Source organism: Chelonia mydas, chromosome 14 (genome assembly GCF_015237465.2).
Source record: "Chelonia mydas isolate rCheMyd1 chromosome 14, rCheMyd1.pri.v2, whole genome shotgun sequence".
Classification (NCBI taxonomy): Eukaryota; Metazoa; Chordata; order Testudines; family Cheloniidae; genus Chelonia; species Chelonia mydas.
Genome location: NC_051254.2, coordinates 29,049,485 through 29,074,346, shown reverse-complemented (window position 1 = coordinate 29,074,346; position 24,862 = coordinate 29,049,485). Strand labels below are relative to the sequence as shown.

At 46.2% G+C, this 24,862-nt stretch overlaps 1 protein-coding gene across 1 annotated transcript; it reads right to left on the bottom strand.

The window, feature by feature from the left end:
- Positions 1-15,611: 15,611 nt before the first annotated feature.
- LOC102942504 (zinc finger protein 879) lies at positions 15,612-23,992 on the bottom strand. Its single transcript, XM_037913302.2, has 4 exons — positions 23,808-23,992; positions 22,574-22,733; positions 17,209-17,322; positions 15,612-16,876 (listed from the first exon to the last, which is right to left on the bottom strand). Exons 2-4 carry the CDS (start codon positions 22,710-22,712, stop codon positions 15,852-15,854), a joined length of 1,278 nt encoding a protein of 425 aa, XP_037769230.1. The 5' UTR covers positions 22,713-22,733; positions 23,808-23,992; the 3' UTR covers positions 15,612-15,851.
- Positions 23,993-24,862: the final 870 nt, after the last annotated feature.

The following is a 24,862-nucleotide window of genomic DNA, read 5'->3' as shown; positions in this document are numbered from 1 at the left end:
AGTGATAGTTATTGCATTATATATAGACACAGAAACAGAGGCCAATAATATCTGCTAGATTATACAGTATAAAATAAACCCTTATACAATATAAAATAAACCCTTAAAGATATTTCCTGAAGGCCCCTTCTCACCCCAGGAAAGCCCTTTTGCACACTCATAACTTCTCAAAATAAAGGCCTCTGAGAAATTCTGATCCATTCTATTCATCCTCGTTCAAAGCAATTAGTCACAAATAAACCCTTGTCTTAACTAATGCCCGAAACCCAGGTCAGGACATTGTATTTTTAATCTATCTAAGGCTATTGCTTTTCCTGAATGTATCAAAACTATTCACTAAAATACTATCAAGAAGTCAGCGTATATAAGAGAAAGATCGTTCTCGGTGCATGGCAGCAAACTTCTATGATGTTTTATTCTATATAGGGTTTTAATTCACTGAGAAAAAAGTATTAATGCAAAATGAAGATGGCCTTATTATGTGTCCCTCCGGAATATCCAGTTCAGGAAAACTCAAATTTCAATTGTGATTGGTGAGATTAATGAAGGTTACATGGCATAATAAGGCATCAATTTTTAACAGTGAGAGTAATTAACCATTGGAAAAATTTACCAAAGACGGTTGTGGATTCTCCATCACTGACCATTTTAAAATCAAGATTGGCTGTTTTTCTAAAAGATCTGCTCTAGGAATTATTTTGTGGAAGTTCTCTGGCTTGTGTTTACACAGGAGGTCAGACTAGATGATCACAATGGTTCCTTCTGGCCTTGGAATGAATTAATGGCTTTGTGTGTATAAAGGTGAAAGCTTTGTTAAAGGGATTGAAGAGGCTGTAAAATTTAGCAGATGTGGTGTTCTTTCTGTGGAGTAGACTAAAGTGTTTGAGTGTAGGGCAGATGTAGGTAGCCTCTGGCCATTACAGTGCAAAGAGTGTGTGGGTAGGTGTTGCGGATGTATCGGGGCATTGCTCAAAGATGCCAGAGTTAATGTTGCATGGGTATGAAACTTAGCTCTGTATTTCCTGGTGTAGCCTGATTCTTTAATGGTTGCCAATTGGTACTAATTAATGAGATGAGTGTAATAAGGTTCTTATCCCAGAATCAGCCACAGTAGAATTAAAACTAATGAGTTCAATATCTTGTAGGGAATCCTGGGGTGTATAACAAGGACACTCACACAGACAGCAAAGTAAAACCTTAACTACCTTTATTAATAGAATTAGTAAAGACAGAAAAGTTCCAAACCACATAAACAAATAGCAGTAATATAGTATGCTATTTTTAATATCTTTAATGTCACCCTTGCTTAGCATATGCAGGGTTTACAGTTTAGTTACGTGGTTTTCAGCACCCCCACTATACACATTGTTCCAGCACCCCTGATCACAGGGCAACTTTAACTTTTCATGAACAATGTTTTGGTGTTTTTAAATCAGTGAATTGCCTAGCTTTTCTGTTAGAGAGAGAGAAATGTCATTGGTAGTTGTTAGTGGTTATTTAGTAATTACTCTGTCAGTATGCAATTCAGACACTCCTGTGGACTAATAACGGTAATAATATCTAGTTCATGGGTTCTCAAACTGGTGATCATGACCCCTCAGGGTGTCATGAGGTTATTACGTGGGGGTTGCGAGCTCTCAGCCTCCATCCCCAAATCCCCATTTTGCCTCCAGCACTAACTTAGCTCTTACATTGCGCTTTTCATCTGTGGTTCTCAGGGAGAGACGCATCATTATCCCATGTACAGATGGGGAAACTGAGGCAAGGACTGGTGAAGAGATTTGGCTAAAATCAACCAGCATGCCTGTGGCAGAACAGGGAATAGAGCATGAAGCTAAACACCTATCAGGCCATCATTCTTACATGGTTATGAGACATGGACAACATATCACTGTTCCACTAAGAAACTTGATCAGTTCCATATGTGCTGTCTTTGGTCTTTGAACCATCAAATGGGTGACAAGAATCCCAATATTGAAATCCTTAATAATTGTCGGATGCCTGATGTTGAGATGGTGCCAGATTATTACGGATTGCTGTGACTGATATGAATAGATGTGGCAAACATGAGTTTGGTGTATGTCTGAATCTGCTAGAGGATTCTGGGAGCAGGATTCTCTTACCATTAGGTAAATGATGTGGAAAATTACTGGAGGTGCTGAAACTGTACTGGAATGGTTAATAATGGCTTGATCTGTGTGTATGTTTTGTTAGAGGGCTTTCCCTTCACCCTCTTCCCTGGTTCTTGTCACGTAGACAGAAAGCAGAAGACCGGAAGTCTGAAGTGCAAGCAATTCAGTGTTTATTGGGATTGGTTCCAAGCAAGCATATCCATAGCTCTACATGCCGACAGCCTGTTTCCCATTGTTCCGTTCCCAGCTCTGACACCACAGAGCCTTGCCTGTGTCCCCATTCCCATTCCCATCCCCCATTCTCCTATTCCCCCCTCCTCCTTCTTAGCAGGCCAAAATATACCTGCAATGCATGCCCCTAGTCACACCCCTTACAACTTATGGTCATATTCCATTTGGGAGGGTCATGAGTTGGGGTCTTCATCATACCTCTTTTGTATCCCGTGGGAGGGGTAAAGAGTGAGGTTGTGTTTTGGCCAAGGCCAGGCTTTTCTTTGGCTTTTAGTGTTTCTTACACCTCCCGCCCCCCATCCCTCCTTGCCCCTCCCAACTGGTTGCTTGACCTTGCCTTGAGATAGGGGTTGAGGCAATCTTAAAGCGTATTCTCGAGTAACATTTTAACTGCTCTTATTTGTTCCCATTGTACTAACATCTAGCTGACTAGCTAGAAGCAACATACACAGTCTGTCTTAGAATCCCTTTGTTTAAGATGTAAGCAGAGTCAGGATGAGCTCCACCCTGACATCTGGTGGTGAGGTGCAGCAAGTTGTGGAAAAGAACTTCAGGGGGTGATCTCATTTGCATAGGCACACCCACCCCGCCTAGAATGAGCCATAGCTGCCCTAATGGTCACTTTGGCTGCTGTGGGATCCCCAGTGTCTCTGTTATTGGGGCAGGAAGAATAAATTGTTATTACCCTGATTATGGGAATCAAGGACAGTGGAACTGTACTTGGCCTTTTGTTATGATGGAGGGACTCGCCATCAACTAAGTAGCACTCGCTAGGCAAGGGATATGGGTTCCAAAACTCTGTGAATTGAAAGAGGTTTGAGACAGGTATTAGTACCTGGTGGTGTGGGCCCCTTTATGAGGGCCTGAAGTACCAGAATTCCAGTAGATTCTGGAAGGTATCCCACAATGCAACCATGTGAAAACTCCCAGAATGCATATAGCTCTGCTATGGAACATTGCTTTCAGGAATAACTGTCTAGAATGCTGTGAACTTATTTGGAAAAAGCGCAGAGCTGTGCATATGCAATGATTCATTAGGGAAGTTGTTTAAGCCAGCATGAACAAAGCAGTGTGGACACTCGTTTTTACTATATTTACATCTGTATAGTTACAGCAGAAAAATGTATACCAGAAAAAACTTAACGATGTAAACTTGGCCTAAAGTCAGTGATCCTATCATACTCCAATTCCAGGTAAACTATCTGGATTTCCTGTCTAGCCTGGTGACTCTGATCTTCTTTTCACCAATCCTTACCCGTATTTCATATAAGCAGCAAATTAACTTTAAAATCAAATCTATTACTGTTGCTTTTCTTCCATACTCAGTTGATCAATTATTTTACATTGCAGGGAATTCAGTACTATGTATTTACACTGTCCCGAGTCTGAAGTGAACTTTGATATTTTTTGCAAAGTACCCGTTTCTGAAAATAATACAACATGCTAATTGCAATAAAACTACCATGTATTTAATGAACTTGAATTCTAAATGCAATAACATTATCAACTCTGTGGAATTTAGTCCTGGAATTCACCTCCTCCCTATTGGACTGTGTAGTGAATACATGTATCAAATGGAGAACTGCAGACCCATGACAGTGTAAGTGTGTAACTCTACTGGTAAAAATCAGTAACTCAGATATCTAGTAAAGCCTTCTGGATGTATGAACTCATGGGAACTAAAGAGAATAAAAATCAGAACCCCCACAGAAATTAGAGTTGCTAGATTGTACAGTGTAAAATAAACCCTTACAGATACATTCCTCATCCCACAGAGGCCTGTTTTCACACACTTGTCCTTTCTAGAGAGAGAAACTCAGATCCTCATCATTTGAAGCAAGATAATCACAAACAATCCACCATCCTGACTCAGAGCCCAGATCTAACTGAGCCCATCATTGTTCCTCTCTGCATCAATATTATTAACACAGAGTGGTACCTAAATCCCATTTTTGACCACCACTGTGATTCGCAAAATTCCCACCTGGCTGCCACCTAACCCTATAGATACCTAAACTTGCTCAGCACCTAGGTTTTTACAGTGAAAGTGCTCTAGGCCCTATGTTCCTTCCTCTGGGCATGCACGCTTACAAAACAGCCAGGTAGAGGGGGCCCTCCTTCATAACCTTTAGGCTAGTGGTTATGGTACGTCCGCAGACTGGGACTTGTGAAAGACCCCTAGGTCAAATCACCTGATTTGATGAGAAGAAGAGATTTGAACAGGCATCTGCTGCCTCTCGAGGATACCATAGCCACTGAGCCATGAGATATTCTGCTGTGGGACTTCTGCAATCTCTCTTGTTGAAACTCTTCTATTGTAAATAAATATTTAAAGCACCATTGGAGCTAGAGAATTGAGCCCTGGATCTTGTCACCTTGGCTTAAGACTCATTATCACACTCTTTGTTCAAATCCCTTCTCCTCATTAGGCAGAGGGGAGGCTCGAACTGGAGACTTCCCACATCCTCCCACATACTGTATGTAAGAGAGCGGTATGATTGCTCAGAGCTCCAGTATGAAACTGGAGAAAAGCCTGTTGAGAGTCTTTGGGTTAAGTTTAGAAGCAAGAGCAACAAGGTGATGTCCACCGGACCAGGAGGATGAGATAGACGAGGCTTTCTTCGGACAATTAACTGAAGTTTCCAGAACACAGGCTGTGGTTCTAACCAGGACTTCAATCACCCTGACATCTCCTGGGAGAGCAATACAGCAGTGCACAGACAATCCAGGAAGTTTTTGGAGAATGTTGGGGACAACTTCCTGGTGCAACTACTGGAGGAACCAACCGGGGCCGTTCTCCTCTAGACCTGCTGCTTACAAACAGGAAAGAATTGGTAGGGGAAGTAGAAGTGGGTGGCAACTTGGGCAGCAGTGACCATGAGATGGTTGAGTTCAGGATCCACACAAAAGGAAGAAAGGAGAGTAGCAAAATATGGACCCTGGACTTCAGAAAAGCAGACTTTGACTCCCTTAGGGAACTGATGGGCAGGATCCCCTGGGAGGCTAATATGAGAAGGAAAGGAGTCCAGGAAAGCTGGCTGTATTTTAAAGAAGCCTTATTGAGGGTTCAGGAACAAACCATCCTGATGTGCAGAAAGAATAGCAAATATGGCAGGTGACCAGCTTGGCTTAACAGTAAAATCTTCGGTGAGCCTAAACACAAAAATGAAGCTTACAAGAAGCGGAAACCTGGACAGATGACTAGGGAAGAGTATAAAAATATTGCTCAAGCATGCAGGGGAGTAATCAGGAAGGCTAAAACACAACTGGAGTTGTAGCTAGCAAGGGATGTGAAGGGTAACAAGAAGGGTTTTTAAATGTATGTTAGCAACAAGAAAAAGATTAGGGAAAGTGTGGGACCCTTATTGAATGGGGGAAGCAACCTAGTGACAAATGTTGTGGAAAAAGCTGAAGTACTCAATGCTTTTTTGCCTCAGTCCCCACAGACAAGGTCAGGTCCCACGCAGCTGTCCTGGGCAACACAGTATGGGGAAGAGGTGAGCAGCCCTCAGTGGTGAAAGAACAGGTTAAGGACTATTTAGAAAAGCTGGACATGCACAAGTCCGTGGATCCAGATCTAATGCATCTGAGGGTGCTGAGGGAGTTGGCTGATGTGATTGCAGAGCCATTGGCCATTACCTTTGAAAACTCATGGCTACAGGGGCAGGTCCCGGATGATTGGAAAAAGGCAAATATAGTGCCCATCTTTAAAAAAAGAGAAGGAGAACCCAGGAAACTACAGACTGGTCAACCTCCCTGAAAAAATCATGGAGCAGGTGCTCAAGGAAATCATTTTGAAGCACTTGGAGGAGAGGAAGGTCATCAGGAATAGTCTACATGGATTGACCAAGGGCAAGTCATGCCTGACCATCCTGATTGCCTTCTATGATGAGATAACTGGCTCTGTGGATATGGGGAAAGCAGTGGATGTGATATATCTTGACTTTAGCAAAGCTACTGATACAGTATTCTTGCCAGCAAGTGTAAAAAAGTATGGATTGTATGAATGGACTATAAGGTGGATAGAAAGCTGGATAGATTGTCAGGCTCAACAGGTAGTGATCAATGGCTCCATGTCTAGTTGGCAGCCAGTATCAAGTGGAGTGCCCCAGTGATTGGTCCTGGAGCAGGTTTTGTTCAACATCTTCATTAATGATCTGGATGATGGGATGAATTGCATCCTCAGCAAGTTCGCAAATGACACTAAACTGGGGGGAGAGGTAGATATGCTGGAGGGTAGGGATAGAGTCCAGAGTGACCTAGAAAAATTGGAGGATTGGGCCAAAAGAAATCTGATGAGGTTCAACAAGGACAAGTGCAGAGTACTGCACTTAGGACTGAAGAATCCCATGCACCGCTACAGGCTGGGGACCAACTGGCTAAACAGCAGTTCTGCAGAAAAGGACCTGGGATTACAGTGGATGAGAAGCTGGATATGAGTCAGGGATGTGCCCTTGTTGCCAAGAAGGTTAACGGCATATTGGGCTGCATTAGTAGGAGCACTGCCAGAAGATCGAGGGAAGTGATTATTCCCCTCTATTCGGCACTGGTGAGGCCACATCTGGAGTATTGCATCCAGTTTTGGGCCCCCCACTACAGAAAGGATGTGGAAAAATTGGAGAGTCCAGAGGAGGGCAACAAAAATGATTAGGGGGCTGGAGCACATGACTTATGAGGAGCGGCTGAGGGAACTGGGCTTCTTTAGTCTGCAGAGGAGAAGAGTGAGGGGGGATTTGATAGCTGCTTTCAACTACCTGAAAGGGGGTTCCAAAGAGGATGGATCTAGACTGTTCTCAGTGGTAGCAGATGACAGAGCGAGGAGTAATGGTCTCAAGTTGCAGTTGGGGAGGTCTAGGTTGGATATTAGGAAACACTATTTCACTAGTAGGGTGGTGAAGCACTGGAATGGGTTACCTAGGGAGGTGGTAGAATCTGCTTCCTTAGAGGTTTTTAAGGCCTGGCTTGACAAAGCCCTGGCTGGGATGTTACAGTTAGTGTTGGTCCTGCTTTGAGCAGGGGGTTGGACTAGATGACCTCCTGAGGTCTCTTCCATTCCTAATCTTCTTTGATTCTGTGATCCTGGATGAATACCCTACCTCTTGTTGTTTAGTGTGGAGCTAGGCAGCTTCTGGAAATGCCAACCAGCCTGAGCTCCATCGTCAGAATAGCATCTTGTCCAGTTTGTGAATCAGCAGCCTGGGTTTAAGTGCCTATCTCCTTAAGAGGGGTGGGACTTAGGACACACCCCTCTCATTGGCATCTCCCATGGGCTACCTTAGGCAGCTCTCTGGCTAGTGTACCAGGTTTTTAAATTGCATTCTCAGGCTTGACTCCATACAATAAAGATGGGAGCTGGGAAGGAGGAGGCTGACCCTCATAACCTTTGGCCCAATGGTTAGGTTACTCACCTGAGTTGGGACTCACAGAAGACCCCCTATTTCAAATCTCCCTAACTCAGCATTATTCCTGTCATTTGCTAGGTGCCTACAAGTTACACAATGTACACTTATGAAGTTTGCAGATGATATCAAGCTGGGAGATGTTGCAAGAGCTTTGGATGATAGGATTAAAATTCAAAATGATCTGGACAAACTGGAAAAATGATCTGAAGTAAACAGGATTAAATTCAATAAGGACAATTGCAAAGTACTCTGCTTAGGAAGGAACAATCAGTTGCACGCATACAAAATGGGAAATGACTGCCTAGGAAGGAGTGCTGAAGAAAGCGATCTGGGAGTCGTAGTGTATCACAAGCAAAATATGACTCAACAGTGTTTGCTTTTTTGCAACAGTGTTACATCATTCTGGGATGTATTAGCAGGAGTGTTGTAAGCAAGACAAGAAATAATTCTTCCACTCTACTCCGTGGTGATTAGGCCTCAACTGGAGTATTGTGTCCAGTTCTGGGCATCACATTTTAGGAAAGATGTGGAAAAATTGGAGAAAGTCCAGAGGAAAGCAGCAAAAATGTGTAAAGGTCTAGAAAACATGACCTATGAGGGAAGATTGACAACATTGGGTTTGTCTTCTGGAGAAGAGAAGATAGAGGGGAATATAACTTTGGATATAGGCTTTGGCTATAGGCTTTGGATTCTTTGACCATGGGATGGTGTTCCATGAAGGAGGAGTACTGGGCAGAGATGGGCTCCATCTTACGAAGAAAGGGAAGAGCATCTTTGCCAGCAGGCTGGCTAACCTAGTGAGGAGGGCTTTAAACTAGGTTCACCGGGGGAAGGAGACCAAAGCCCTGAGGTAAGTGGGAAAGCGGGATACCGGGAGGAAGCACAGGCAGGAATGTCTGTGAGGGGAGGGCTCCTGCCTCATACTGGGAATGAGGGGCAATCAACAGGTTATCTCAAGTGCTTATATACAAATGCACAAAGCCTTGGAAACAAGCAGGGAGAACTGGAGGTCCTGGTGATGTCAAGGAACTATGACGTGACTGGAATAACAGAGACTTGGTGGGATAACTCACATGACTGGAGTACAGTCATGGATGGTTATAAACTGTTCAGGAAGAACAGGCAGGGCAGAAAAGGTGGGGGAGTAGCACTGTATGTAAGGGAGCAGTATGACTGCTCAGAGCTCCGGTACGAAACTGTGGAAAAACCTGAGTGTCTCTGGATTAAGTTTAGAAGTGTGTGCAACAAGAGTGATGTAGTGGTGGGAGTCTGCTATAGACCACCGGACCAGGGGGATGAGGTGGATGAGGCTTTCTTCCGGCAACTCACGGAAGCTACTAGATCGCATGCCCTGATTCTCATGGGTGACTTTAATTTTCCTGATATCTGCTGGGAGAGCAATACAGCGGTGCATAGACAATCCAGGAAGTTTTTGGAAAGCGTAGGGGACAATTTCCTGGTGCAAGTGCTAGGGGAGCCAACTGGGGGGGGGGCGCTTTTCTTGACCTGCTGCTCACAAACCGGGTAGAATTAGTGGGGGAAGCAAAAGTGGATGGGAATCTGGGAGGCAGTGACCATGAGTTGGTTGAGTTCAGGATCCTGACACAGGGAAGAAAGGTAAGCAGCAGGATACGGACCCTGGACTTCAGGAAAGCAGACTTCGACTCCCTCAGGGAACAGATGGCCAGGATCCCCTGGGGGACTAACATGTAGGGGAAGGGAGTCCAGGAGAGCTGGCTGTATTTCAAGGAATCCCTGTTGAGGTTACAGGGACAAACCATCCCGATGAGTCGAAAGAATAGTAAATATGGCAGGTGACCAGCTTGGCTTAATGGTGAAATCCTAGCAGATCTTAAACATAAAAAAGAAGCTTACAAGAAGTGGAAGGTTGGACATATGACCAGGGAAGAGTATAAAAATATTGCTCGGGCATGTAGGAAAGATATCAGGAGGGCCAAATTGCACCTGGAGCTGCAGCTAGCAAGAGATGTCAAGAGTAACAAGAAGGGTTTCTTCAGGTATGTTGGCAACAAGAAGAAAGCCAAGGAAAGTGTGGGCCCCTTACTGAATGAGGGAGGCAACCTAGTGACAGAGGATGTGGAAAAAGCTAACGTACTCAATGCTTTTTTTGCCTCTGTTTTCACTAACAAGGTCAGCTCCCAGACTGCTGCGCTGGGCATCACAAAATGGGGAAGAGATGGCCAGCCCTCTGTGGAGATAGAGGTGGTTAGGGACTATTTAGAAAAGCTGGACGTGCACAAGTCCATGGGGCCGGACGAGTTGCATCCGAGAGTGCTGAAGGAATTGGCGGCTGTGATTGCAGAGCCCTTGGCCATTATCTTTGAAAACTCGTGGCGAACGGGGGAAGTCCCGGATGACTGGAAAAAGGCTAATGTAGTGCCAATCTTTAAAAAAGGGAAGAAGGAGGATCCTGGGAACTACAGGCCAGTCAGCCTCACCTCAGTCCCTGGAAAAATCATGGAGCAGGTCCTCAAAGAACCAATCCTGAAGCACTTACATGAGAGGAAAGTGATCAGGAACAGTCAGCATGGATTCACCAAGGGAAGGTCATGCCTGACTAATCTAATCGCCTTTTATGATGAGATTACTGGTTCTGTGGATGAAGGGAAAGCAGTGGATGTATTGTTTCTTGACTTTAGCAAAGCTTTTGACACGGTCTCCCACAGTATTCTTGTCAGCAAGTTAAGGAAGTATGGGCTGGATGAATGCACTATAAGGTGGGTAGAAAGCTGGCTAGATTGTCGGGCTCAACGGGTAGTGATCAATGGCTCCATGTCTAGTTGGCAGCCGGTGTCAAGTGGAGTGCCCCAGGGGTCGGTCCTGGGGCCGGTTTTGTTCAATATCTTCATAAATGATCTGGAGGATGGTGTGGATTGCACTCTCAGCAAATTTGCGGATGATACTAAACTGGGAGGAGTGGTAGATACGCTGGAGGGGAGGGATAGGATACAGAAGGACCTAGACAAATTGGAGGATTGGGCCAAAAGAAATCTGATGAGGTTCAATAAGGATAAGTGCAGGGTCCTGCACTTAGGATGGAAGAACCCAATGCACCGCTACAGACTAGGGACCGAATGGCTAGGCAGCAGTTCTGCGGAAAAGGACCTAGGGGTGACAGTGGACGAGAAGCTGGATATGAGTCAGCAGTGTGCCCTTGTTGCCAAGAAGGCCAATGGCATTTTGGGATGTATAAGTAGGGGCATAGCGAGCAGATCGAGGGACGTGATCGTTCCCCTCTATTCGACACTGGTGAGGCCTCATCTGGAGTACTGTGTCCAGTTTTGGGCCCCACACTACAAGAAGGAGGTGGATAAATTGGAGAGAGTCCAGCGAAGGGCAACAAAAATGATTAGGGGTCTAGAGCACATGACTTATGAGGAGAGGCTGAGGGAGCTGGGATTGTTTAGTCTGCAGAAGAGAAGAATGAGGGGGGATTTGATAGCTGCTTTCAACTACCTGAAAGGGGGTTCCAAAGAGGATGGCTCTAGACTGTTCTCAATGGTAGCAGATGACAGAACGAGGAGTAATGGTCTCAAGTTGCAATGGGGGAGGTTTAGATTGGATATTAGGAAAAACTTTTTCACTAAGAGGGTGGTGAAACACTGGAATGCGTTACCTAGGGAGGTGGTAGAATCTCCTTCCTTAGAGGTTTTTAAGGTCAGGCTTGACAAAGCCCTGGCTGGGATGATTTAACTGGGACTTGGTCCTGCTTCGAGCAGGGGGTTGGACTAGATGACCTTCTGGGGTCCCTTCCAACCCTGATATTCTATGATTCTATGATTCTATGATAACAGTTTTCAAGTAAAAGGTCATTACAAGGAGGAGGGGAAAAAAGTATTGTCCTTAATCTCTGCGGATAGGACAGGAAGCAATGGGCTTAAATTATAGCAAGAGTGGTTTAGATTGGACGTTCGGAAAAACTTCTTAACTGTCAGGGTGCTTAAGCACTGGAACAAATTGCCTAGGGAGGTTGTGAAATCTCCATCATTATAGGTTTTTAAGAACAGGTTAGAAAAACACCTGTCGGGGATTGTCTAGTTATTACGTAGTCCTGCCATGGGTGCAGGGGATTGGACTAGATGACCTCTTGAGGTTTCTTCCAGTCCTACACTTCCATGATTCTATGATTGTACTGCTGGGTGTCAGAATGCCTAATTCCCATGGTGGATCCAGGTTTAAGACACTACCAAGAATAAATGAGAAGTCGCAGTTATGACATTCTATACCTTGGGGGAGTGCCCTGTAACCCTTATATTCCTCATTTATATATAAAATTGTGATCTTGCATATAAAGCATGCTATGTAAGTTATCAGGGGAAAAGTTATGATCTTCTGAAAGTCATTGTTCTATCTAAATATGTATATCATTAAGTTATGAGATTTGTATTGTATGGTTATCACTAAAATATGCTGTGGGCTTGGGAGGCGCCCAGATACTAGCTCTCCAGGGACAATGACAAGAGAGGTAACTAATGCCCAGCTGGATGCTGAACAGACATCACCAGCCATTGTCCAGCAGTGAAGTTATAATTCAATGATTCACTTGCACAAAGCCACACCAGGGGAATTGCTCAACCTTGACTGGGGACTCAGCAATGCCCAGCAGGCATGCCTGGACTTGAGTTCTCCAAGCACATGGGACTAAGGGTATAAAACAGAACACAGGGGCCCCATGCTTGGCCTTTCTCCTTCCCACACCTATGCTGCAAGCAACAAGGACACTCTGAAGACTCCAACAGAGAGGACTGGCCCAGGTTTCAAGGGTGAAACCTGTGTACTATGAACTGCACTATCCAGTGGGGAGAGAAAAACTGCTTAATCTAGATGTTGCCCAGTCTAATAGGGTTGAGAGTTTAGACTGTGTACTTATATATTTTGTTTTGGTAACCATTCTGACTTTTTGCCTATCTTTTGTAGTCAATAAATTTGTTTAACTGTTTATCTTTACCAGTGAGTTTGCCTGAAGTGTTTGGTAAGGGTGTTTGCTCAGGTTTACAAAGGCTGGTGTATATCCACTTTCCATCGATGAAGTGGTGAACCAATTAATAAATTTGCACTGCTCATCTTGAGCAGTGCAAGATGGTATATTCCTGAGGTACAAGGCTGGGAGCTGGGGCGGGGATTTGGCTGGTGCCTTTCTCTGTGTGATTCATGAGTGACTCTGGGAGCATTCATGCAATCTGGCTCTGTGTGGGGCTCCACATGCAGTTGTACTGAGTGATAACAGCGCCTGGAGGGGTTTGCTGCTGGTCACTAGCAAAGCATCGTGAGAGACAGCCCAACCTGGGAAGTTAAGGGGGCACAGCAGTCCCAGGCTGCACCCCAGGGATCCCATCACAACAGTATACAAGATAAAGTGGGTTCTAGGTTTCTAGCACCAACGTAAACGTAGGAGCAGAACAGAGGCCTTTCAGAGCTTCTCAAAAAGTAATAATCAAATTCCATCACAACATGGAAATCTTACCTCAGCCTCTGCACAACTCAGTTCCAGAAAGGTGGTGATGGGAACACTGAGCCTTGGGGTGGCTCTGGGGGATCAAATTGTTGCTTTGGTGGGTGTGCATGAAAACTCTGTGGGCATGGGGGAGGCAGTTACACCTTGTGTAAAATTAATATGGCTAATGTTATGGAGGTTAAACTATATGGAAGGAATCTGCATTTTCCCAGGATATGTACTGTGCTAAAATCTGAAGCTGTGTCTCAGCTATTACCTGAGAATAAACTTAAAGCTTGGTACAGCAGAGAAACTATTGCAAACATGGTCTGTTGTACAAGAGGGGAAACTGAGGTACACCACCTCATGAATTTCATAAATGACCAGTGAGTGGGGTAATTCACTAGCCTGACTATAGAACAAAATAAGGACAGCCTGGAGGTAATTCTTCTGTTTTTCCTGCAATTAGCAAGGAAATTTGTAAAAGAAAGTGATATTATATTATTATTAATTATTATTAAGCAATAATCTGTCCCCACTAGGGGGGTAGAAATTGTTTCTTTTGTTTTTCAGACACTCTACAAGCAAGCTGGCGCCAGCGGGAAAATTAAGGAGCTCACTGGAAATCAATGGAGGGGTGTGTAAAATAGTGTAAATCAACAGAAGATGTTTGGATGTGCCCCTCTCCTATGACTATGGAGGAGCAGAATCAATGGCCTATGCAAGGGGTGGACAATTGGGTGTACTCTGTATAAGGTGTTTTGCTGGGAACGTACATATTACTGGGGGCACAATTACACCAGCCCATAACCAAACTACACACATCTACATGCTGCTATCTGGACTTTGGTGCACAAATGGATCTGTGAATCTTATTGCTGTGAATAATCAAATCAGGGCATACTGCCTGATTCCATACCAAGTGGTCAAGCTGGTTTGGACAATATCCCATTTCTCTGTGAACATTCAGTGGACTTATGATATGGACAAAAGCAAGTAAAACCTGCAGGGGCAGCTTGTTGCAACTACCAGCAACTGGACAAGTAAGATCGTGACCCTGTCGAAGGAGGAGAGGCAGTGTCTCGGGGGTGTCTCGGATGTTGGACCATACTGCAGTGGTCAGGACTCGGTGTTGCTGTGAACTTTGTATTGTTAACTGTACTTGTGTTACGTTGCATATGAAGATAACCTATAAGTAATGTAGTAAGCCCTCCAAACCCTGCAGTGTAGTAGACAACCCGGACCCAACCTTTTTGGGCCCACTATAATGGGAAGTCTGGAATACTAATTGGAATAGGTGTGGTATGCCTGTACGAGAGAAGGTGCAGGGCACTATACTACACAAGGGGCAGTGGGACAAATGGAATATTGACACCTTCCACCTTGATGCCTGGCCTTATCAGGAAATGTGTCGCCATATGTCCTATGCTTTTCCAGGGATACTTGGGCAGGAGGATCCCAAAAGAAAAAGAAAAAAAAAGGGGTGGAGTGTTAGGATATAGATATTCAGGCCTGTCTGTAAAGGCCTATATGCTAAGCATTTAGGTGTATTCTTATCACTTGGCTAGTTAGAGGTATAAAAGAAAGAATCAAAATCACTGTCTGCCGGTGTAAGGTCCTTCTCTTACTGTAACAGTCTGAGGCCTGTTCTTAGGCTAAGGCCTTTGGCTAAGCAGCTGAGGCAGCCATAAGCTGGGAAGCGACCGGTCACCTCCTCACATTCCAAACTAGTCACATTGAAATAAGGTGCTATTGGGCTGTTAGGAATACAATCCTGTCCTGACAGTGCCTATCACCTCCAGAGAAAGGGAAGTGCCTAGAAAATGTAAAAGGAAACTTAGTTTGATAGCATCCTGTCTTTCAAGAACTCACTTATCAATAGCTGGGATGTGAAATTCTCACTTCTGTATTGTTTTGTCATTATAGTTCCCAGTTTGCTATTGTTTATCTGTATAATCTTTGTCTGGTTCTGTGATTGTTCCTGTCTGCTGTATAATTAATTTTGCTGGGTGTAAACTAATTAAGGTGGTGGGATATAATTGGTTAAATAATCATGTTACAATATGTTAGGATTGGTTAGTTAAATTTCAGGAGAATGACTGGTTAAGGTATAGCTAAGCAGAACTCAAGTTTTACTGTATAGTCTGCAGTCAATCAGGAAGTGGATGGGTGTGTGGGTGGGGGAAATGGGAATGGGAGTAAGGAAATTGGAATCATGTTTTGCTAAAGGGGGAAATGGGAACAGGGAATGGGGGGGGGAATTGGAATCATGTTTGGCTAAGGGCAGGAATGGGAACAGGGACACAGGTGTAAGGCTCTGTGGTGTCAGAGCTGGGAAGGGGGACACTAAGGAAGGAAACTGGAATCATGCTTGCTGGAAGTTCACCCCAATAAACATCAAATTGTTTGCACCTTTGGACTTCGGGTATTGTTGCTCTCCATTCATGTGAGAAGGACCAGGGAAGTAAGTGGGTGAAGGAATAAGCCCCCTAACAGGTGGTTTCATTCTCTGCTTTAGTAACTGGTGCATGTCCTCATTGCATGGCCACTCCAGCCTGGCCTGACCCTTCTGAGATTCAGGGGAATTGGCAAAAGTGTTATTCACTTAGCCCATTCCTAGCCAGGACAATTCTACTGTTTGTGTCCTGTGTGGATTCTCTGATGTGAAATAAGGTTTGAGCTCTGACTAAATCTGTTCTCACACTGATTGCATCGGTAGGGTCTCTCTCCTGTGTGGATTCTCTGGTGATTAGTGCAGGCTGAACTCTGACTGAAGCTTTTCTCACAGTTGGGGCACCTATAGGGCTTCTCTCCCTTGTGGATTCTCTGATGTGCAGCAAGGTTTGAGCTTGCACTGAAGCTTTTCCCACATTCTGGGCATTTAAAGGGTTTCTCCCCTGTGTGGATTCTCTGGTGAATAATGAGGTATGAGCTCTGACTGAAGCTTTTCTCACAGTTGGGGCACCTATAGGGCTTCTCTCCCCTGTGGATTCTCTGATGTGCAGCAAGGTGTGAGCTCACACTGAAGCTTTTCCCACATTCCAGGCATTTAAAAGGCTTCTCCCCCGTGTGGATTCTCTGATGAATAATGAGGTGTGAGCTCTGACTGAAGCTTTTCCTGCAGTCGGGGCAGTTATAGGGTTTCTCACCAGTGTGGATTCTTTGATGCTTAATAAGGTGTGAGCTCTGATTGAAGCTTTTCCCACAGTCGGGGCAGTTATAGGGTTTCTCTCCCATGTGGATTATCTGATGATAGGTGAGGGCTGAGATCTGTCTGAAGCTTTTTTCACAGTCAGGGCACTTGTAGGGTTTTTCTCCTGTGTGGATTCTCTGGTGAGTAATAAGGGCTGATCTCCACCGGAAGCTTTTCCCACAATCACTGCATGTGTAGGGTCTCTCTCCTGTGGAGACTCTCTGCTGAGCAATATCTTTGATTTGGTTGTCCCCTCTTCTCTTCTGAGTGGATTTACTGTGTCTCTCTCTTGGCTGGTTTCCCTGCTGCCTCTCTGGCCTGTGCTGACTATCCCAGGCATGTACATGATCAGGATTCTGGGAAACATCCCCTTTGGCTTTCCCTGACACCGTCCTGTGCAAATCCACCTGCTCAGGAACTTGCTGTTGAGGATTCTCCTTGTTCTTACTCAGTGTCACATTACCTGCTGGGACAGAGAGAGAATCTAGACAGGAGTCATTGCCTGTGCCGGGGTAGAGTGGGAGGGGAAAGAAACCTCAGAAAGAGGAAGAGAAAATGGGGGAACAAACACACAACTGCTGGGGAGATTGAAATATCAGGAGCTGAATCCACCCTATCCTTTCAAACCCTTTCCTCAGAGGAGAGAGAGGAGGGGACTCATCCTTCCTCTACATCCTCTGAATATAGATGAAGGCAGGGGCTGAAGGTTCAGGCAAGCTTGATGAAAACCTATGAGTGACGTCTGCCATGAGGATACAAGAATTGGTTTCTCAGTCAGTTTAGCTGTTTCCTTACCTATGTGGGCTTCTCTCAGGATCTCCCTTTCCTCATAGCCCTGGAGATTGGGGACCCACAGCTCCTCCCCTTGTTCCAGTCGGGAGATCACATCAGGCTTGGGAATTGGAAATCCTGTATCGGGGATGGGGGTGGAGGGGAAGGAAACAAGTGTTGATCTTGTTCATAAGGTCAGGGCTGATAGTAGTTCCAGACCCAGGATTTGAATAGCCTGCCCAGAGAGGCTCCTTCCTCTCCCCACCCCCATCCTAGAGAGATAGGGCTATAAATCATACAATAGCCCATGGTGACACACTAATCTGGAGCAAGGGTTCATCCAGTCTGCCTAAGGAACGCCCTTAATTTATTCCCATGGTGAGTTGAGCAGAATTGCTACACTCTTTAGCTATCTGGGGTATAACCAGTTTTCAGCCAATCCACCCCGCCCCCATGATGCGTCTCAGGACATCCAGGGCTGTGAGTCACCTTGTTATCACCAGCCTCCAGCATGAGGGAGTCTTATCTGGGTAGCAGAGGCCTGTCCTGACATGAGTAATTGACACATGGGGGGAGGCCCCATTACTTGGAGGATAGAATTAGGGAGGTAAACAGATTGTTGCTAAATAAGACAAGACAATAGGTCAGTAGGCTAAAAAGACAGAATATCTGTGCCAGCTAAGATAAGAGGGAGAACACCCTGGGGAGGGAGAATCATTTACTAACAATGGACAAGATAAATTAGGAAACTAGAGATGAGGTAAAGACCCGGTCAAGTGTCCTCTAGGATACACCAGTCCTACCTTTGCCTTGCAGGTTGACAACAGATGTGCTCCAGCCCCTGAAGCCCCAGTCACATCAGTGATACCCCTGTGGTAGCCAGCCCCTGATCACTGATACCCAGAGAATTCCCAGTTCCTCTGTTCCCAATGGAACAGCTTACCAGAGTTTGCCAGTTTTTATCTTAGACCACCGCTCCTGTATTCCACACAGCATGTGAGTTCAAGTATAAAAGAAAATGAGATTTATTTAAGGAAGAATAGAGATTCAAATGAAAATCTGTGTGGGAGATGGGAACAAATGGTTACATGTAAAACAATATCATGAAATTCTAACCTTAACTAACAGGTTATCCTCCTGTCCAAAGAGCATCACCTCACACAAAGCTCTCCCCAGTGCTTTCAGCCAAGCCTGACTGAAATCCCCATTTCATGAAGCAAACTCAAGTGAGTTTACTTCATAGGTGAAGGATGCCAGGATGTCTCTTTGCACCCTCACTATACCAGAACAGACCTTTGAGTACACCTCAGGCTGTTTATTTCTTCCGGTTAGCTTCTTTCTGAAGCTTCTACGAACTCTTCATTAGCATTTGACAAAGAACGACAATAGAGTCCTATTGTATGACACACAATATACAGTGCCTCCCCCTGTGGAGATAAGTATCTCTAACCCCTATGTGAAGGAGTTTGTCTCGAGACATGCTACCTTTGAGTGACCTATTTTTAACTACAGACCTAGAGAAACTTTTTTTTTTAGTATATACAGTAACTCCTCACTTAAAGTCATCCCGGTTAACGTTGTTTTGTTGTTACGTTGCTGATCAATTAGGGAACATGCGCGTTTAAAGTATGCTCCCTTATAACACTGCTTGGCAGCTGCCTGCTTTGTCCACTGCTTGCAGAAAGAGCAGTCTGTTGGAGCTAGCTGGTGAGGGCTTGGAACCAGGGTGGACCGGCAGCCCCCCCATCAGCTCCCTGCTCCCCTAAGTTCCCTGTGCGGCAGCCACCCAGCAGGCTATCAATTGCCAGGCAGTTCGGTGTCCCTCCCCACCACTGCCATGTGCTGCTCCTGCCCTCTGCCTTGGAGCTGCTCCCAGAAGCCTTCTGCTTGCTCTGCGGGGCGGGGCGGAGGAGGAGAAGGGTGATAATGTCAGGGTGTTCCCCTCCCTCCGCTCCTGCCCCCCATCTCCATAGAGTGGGGGCGGGGGAGGAGACACAGCAGGGCTCAGGAGGTAGGGAGCTTGCTGGCAGCAGCTGCTGCCTCAATTTGCTAATCTACTTAAAAGGGCAATGTACTTAGAGTGGGGTCAGTGTACTGAAAGGGGCAATGCACATCTCTCTCTCTCTCTCTCATACAGGGTGTGTGTCTGTCTCTCTCTGCCATGCTGTCTCCCCTCCCTCCATTCCTGCTGCCTTGTAGTGTGTGAGGCTACATTAACAACAATGTGTTAACCCTGGAGGGCTCAGTCAAGTGCTAATTCATCATTTAGCAGTAAGGCATTCCCTGGGAAATATCCCACCCTCTTCTACCCTCTGACTCCACCACCTCAACCAAGCTTCACAATATCATTGCTGTGTACAGTATTAAATTGTTTGTTTAAAATGTATAGTATATGTCTTTTTTCTGGCAAAAAAAGTTTCCTGGGAGCCTAATCCCCCCCCATTTACGTTAATTCTTATGGGGAAATTTGATTCACTTAAAGTAGCATTTTTCAGAAAGATAACTACAATGTTAAGCAAGGAGTTACTGTATACACATAACTCCTCACATATTTTCTGTACATGCATCTCACAATGGTTATAATGACCAGTGTCATACAGGCTTTTATTAGAGACCATACATGATATTCTTTTATTGAACGCAGGAGGATCCCAGTACCCCTATATAGAGCAGGGCCCTCTGCCAGTTGGCACCAAGAGATTCTTCGGTCACCACCCACATACACGCAAACTCACCCATATCTTTCACTAACACAAGCCAGAGCAGGAAACAATTGCTTCCTGTTACTGTGAGCTCTTTGGGGTGGGGACTGTCTCTCACTATGTGGCTGTGTAGTGCCCAGCTCATAGGGGCTGTGATCCTTTATTGGGGCCTCTAGGTGGCGCTTCCCTAAGAGAAGATGTGAAGAAATAAACCCAGGAAATGCCAGTCAAGTCCAGGAAAGAAGATCACTAGATATGTGCCCCCAGTGCCGCACTGAGAGCAAAGTCTCCTCTCATGGGGTCATACTAAGCCCTCATCCCCTGGCTGATCAATGGTCAATCTGCCCTTCCCAATCACCCATTAGACCAGCTCTACTCCAGCAGGCAGCCATCTGACTGGCAACACAGGCCTGGCTCTGGCTCTCCTTACTTCTCCTCTCCCCCACACCCCATCCTACTCTACAGCACAGACCTGAGAGGGGAGAAGCAGCCATTCTCCTCTCACCTGGGCTGAAACTGTAGAATCATAAAATGAAGGACTGGAAGGGATCTCGATAGGCCGCCTAGCCCATCCTCCTCTGCTGAGTAAACCTAGACCATCCCTGTCAGGTGTTTGTCCAACGTGTTCTTAAAAACCTCCAGTGATGGGATCCCACAACCTCTCTTGGGAACCTGTTCCAGTGCTGAACTTGCCTGACAGTTGAAAAGTGTTTCCTAATATCTAAACTAAACCTTCCTTGCTGCCAATTAAACTCACTTCTTCTTGTCCTACCTTCAGTGGGCATCAAGAATAATGGGTTACTGTCCTTTATGACAGCCCTTAACGGATCTGAAGAGTTATCAGATCCCCCCCGTCTTCTTTTCTCAAAGCTGAATATGCCTTTTTTTTTTCTTTTAAAATCTTTCCTCATAGGTCACTAAACCTTGTATCATTTTGGTTGCTCTCTTCAAGACTCTCTCTACTTTGTCCATATCTTTCTTAGGGCACATCTACACTTAAAACGCTGAGCCACTAGAGCATCTTTGTTAAAATGCTACAAGTCGATGAGAGAGAGAGTTCTCCGATCGGCGTAGTTAATCCATCTTCCCCAGAGGCAGTAGCTATGTCATAATCTCATCTACATGGGGATAGGTCAGTATAACGACATCGCTCAACGGTGTGGATTTTTCACACACCTGAGTGACATAGTTATATCGATATAGGTCTGTAGTGTAGACCAGACCTCAAAGTGTAGTGCCCAAAACTGGACACAGAACTCCATCTGAGGCCTTTCCAATGCAGAGAAACGGGACAATTAACTCCTGTGTCTCACATACAACACTCTTGTAAATAAACTACAGAATGATATTAGCCTTTCTAGCGACTGCATCACACTGTTCACTCATATACAATTTGTGATCCACCACAACCAGCAGCTCCTTTTCTTCAGTTTTGTTGAGTAGCCAGTTATTCTCCAGTTTGTAGCTGTGCATTTGATTTTTTCCTTCATACGTGGAGTACTCTTCACTTGTGTGACAAGGCGCACTTGCCCTGCACTGAGCCTGCGAGGGTTAACTCAATCCTATGGGCCAAGTAAGCCATGCCCTGTCAGCCCTGCTGGGCTTGCTCTGGCTAGAAACCAGGTATAAAAGGGAGCAGCCCTGCTCAGTCTGGGCTGACTGCCAAGAGGAAGGATGTATGCAGCAGGCTCCCGCCTGGGAGCTACTGGAGCCTGGGACAGTGGAGGCCAAGTCCACCAGGATCCAGACACATACCCAGCTACCCCTGGACACCCAGGAAACCGTGGGATGGCTGGGAGCTTCACAGGCTGGAGACCCAGACACCACAGGAACACACAGTAGGAAGTAGCCCAGGGAAAATACACAGTGGTCTAGTTGCTGAACTGAGCAATAAATCAGCATGTTTCGGTCAGATCCCCACTGACTCAGTGGCAAGCACACTCACCAGGGCCCTGGGCTGGGACCCAGTGGAGTAGGGAGGGCCTGGGTCCCCTTACCACAGCTGCCACCCACCCCCAGGTGATGGCCCACTTCTCCCCATTGGCCATCAGGCCATGCAGTCCCCCCTCCAAAATAGGGGGCACTTATATTGGCTCTGGCCATTAGGCTGCAACACCCTGAGGCTAAGGGTGGTCAGGAGAACTCAGCAGCGGGGCTATAACAGCCCCTACCCTGCCCCAACAGGGGGATGGGGTGCGCTTACCCTGAGACTTGTCATTACTAAATTTCATCTTGTTAAATTCAGACCAGTTCTTCAATTTGTCAAGGTCATTTTTAATTATAATCCCGTCCTCCAAAGTGCTTGTAATCCCTCCCAGTCTGGTGTTATCCGCAGATTTGATAAGCATACTCTCCACTTTATTATCCAAGTGTCTAACTGCAGTGAAGACATACCTAATGGGGCATCTGTGTCTAGCTCTCCCAAGTCCCTTTGAAAGCCACAGACTTAGTGAGTTAGAAGAGCTCAGACACGGAGCCTGTGGTTATGCCTGGAACTGAAGCCATCTCTCCTGAGATCCAGGGCCATGCCTCAAACACAAGAAGAGCTCTCCTCACTGTTTTCTACTATAGTGATATACCCCACAGAACACTTCCAGACCATAAAGTACTTCATTAACCCTCACTCTGCCCCCAGATGCTTCAGAGACTCCAAATTGTCTAATAACCAAGGGAACGGAAATCCTTACCCAGTGAGGTCACAGTCTCATAATTCTCCTGCATGACGTCCCTGTAGAGGGCTCTCTGACCCGGGTCCAGCAGAGCCCATTCCTCCTTGGAGAAATACACAGCCACCTCCTCGAAGGTCATTGGATCCGTTGCAGCCATGTCCCAGGATGATGGGACAATCTGGAGCAAAATGTGGATATTATTTTCCAGCCTGTCCGCATGAGAAGGGCAACGGGGGAGGCTTCAGTTTGCACCGTGGGGGTTCAGTTTTGAGCATTGATATTGTTGAAAGGCTGCTTTTTGCAGCTTTCTGATGCTTTAATATTAAACATGTGCGAGAGTATTTGTGGGATGAGAATTTAAGAGTCATAGATTCAGAGACTTTAAGGTCAGAAGGGACCATTAGATCATCTAATCTGACCTCCTGTATATCACAGGCCATTAAATTATCCCAATATGTACCTAAAGCCTGATTTTCGGGAAGTTCTTCTAGTGTTGATCTGAAAACATCAAGAGATGGAAAATCCACTACTTCCTTTGGTCATTTTTACCAGTGGTAATTACCTTCATGATTAAATATTTGTGACAAATTTCTGATTTGATTACCTCTAGCTTCAACTTCCAGCTGCTTGTTCATGCTAAGCTTTCAGCTGCAAGACTAAAGAGCCCTTGAGTACACATTTTCTCTTCATGATGGTAGTTATACAGTGTAATAAAGTCACCTTTCAGTCTTTCAACATATTCATTTTTAAAAGATAGACTCTACGAGGTACCACTGCCCTTAATCAAAAGTGCCTGGACTGCTTCTAACCCACCACCCTGGCGTGTATTAGCACATTCCCACAACCTGGAACTTGGGCTGGGGGGGTTTGTGCTAGGGCTGTTATTAATAAAGGTGGCACTACTTACTTCCTCTGCCTGGGGGTGTTCACTCTCCCTCCCGGAGCTGGCTCGGCTCCTGCAGGCGCTCAGGGGGACAGAGCCTTGGGGGGGGTCAGGGAGGGCAGCAGCTCCCGGACTCTCAGACCCCCGCCCCTCCCCCCGGGAGCAGAGCTGGGGCGAGGAGGGGCCGTTGGTGCAGAGTAGGGTGTCCAGATGTCCCGATTTTATAGGGACAGTCCCAATAGTTGGGCCTTTTTCTTATATAGGCACCTATTACCCCCCACCTGTCCCGATTTTTCACACTTGCTGTCTGGTCACTCAAGCGCAGAGTCACTTTCCTGCCCAGCCCTTCCCCCGGGTCTCTCCCCTCACCTGCAGGCTCCGGCTCAGGGGCTGGTGTCGGCAGAGCCCGGGGCTGGTTCCAGCCCCCGGAGAAAGTCCCCCCAGCTGGCCCCGAGGGGCGCTGGGGAAGGGCTCTCCCCGCACACACCCCGCTGGACAGAGGCAGCGGCTCAGCCCCGGCTCACGATGGAGGCGGCGGCGGCGGCAGCGTCTGACCCGGGAAGCTCAGCCCCGGAGCTGCAAGATCCAGAGGAACTTCCCCGCCCTTAGCAACAAGCAGCGCGGGCTGGGACCACAGGTTAACCCCTCCGCTGCCTGACGCTAGCCAGAAGCCCGCTCTCCTTCCTGACAATAGTAGGAGCCTTGAGCCAAAAATTAGACACAGTCGCAGAGAAATGTGTCACCTGCAACCATCCACAGCTACGGGTACCCCCGGGACCAGGTGCCCATCAGCCCTGGAGTAATTTATTGTATATTCCCACCAGCAGCAGTCCCCACTCCTTGTAAATTAACCCTTCCCTCCCCTATTTGCTTCTCATCCGCATCTGCTGTGTGGGGGAGAGGGGAGGAGGTAAAAATTGATATAACCATGATCCTTAGACTCCCCTTTAAGGAGACCCGGAGTCGCACGCTGGGGATCTGGCATGGGGGCTCTGCTATCACAACTGCTGATGGACCCAAGACCCATTCAGGCTGATATGGTGGGTGGCAGAGAAATAACTTGCCAAGGTTTTGAGGATTTGTCAAAAGGCTGAGATGCCCTCTTGGGGCTGCTGAAGGGAAGGGGTCTTAATGGCCACACTCTAGTTTGTTTTAAATATTATTTCTACTTGCTGGGGCTGTTTAAAAATCAAATGGCCAGATATTCATGTGGTATGAATTGTCCAAGCTTGACTGTTTCCAGTGCAGCTTCCTACTATTCACAATCTGGCCCCATCATCACCTCTAATAGACCGAAGTCCTTTCGCACCATTTGGGGTTCTGATCCAATGGCAATATAAGAATGGCCATACTGGGTCAGACCAAAGGTCCATCTAGCCCAGTATCCTGTCTACTGACAGTGACCAATGCCAGGTGCCCCAGAG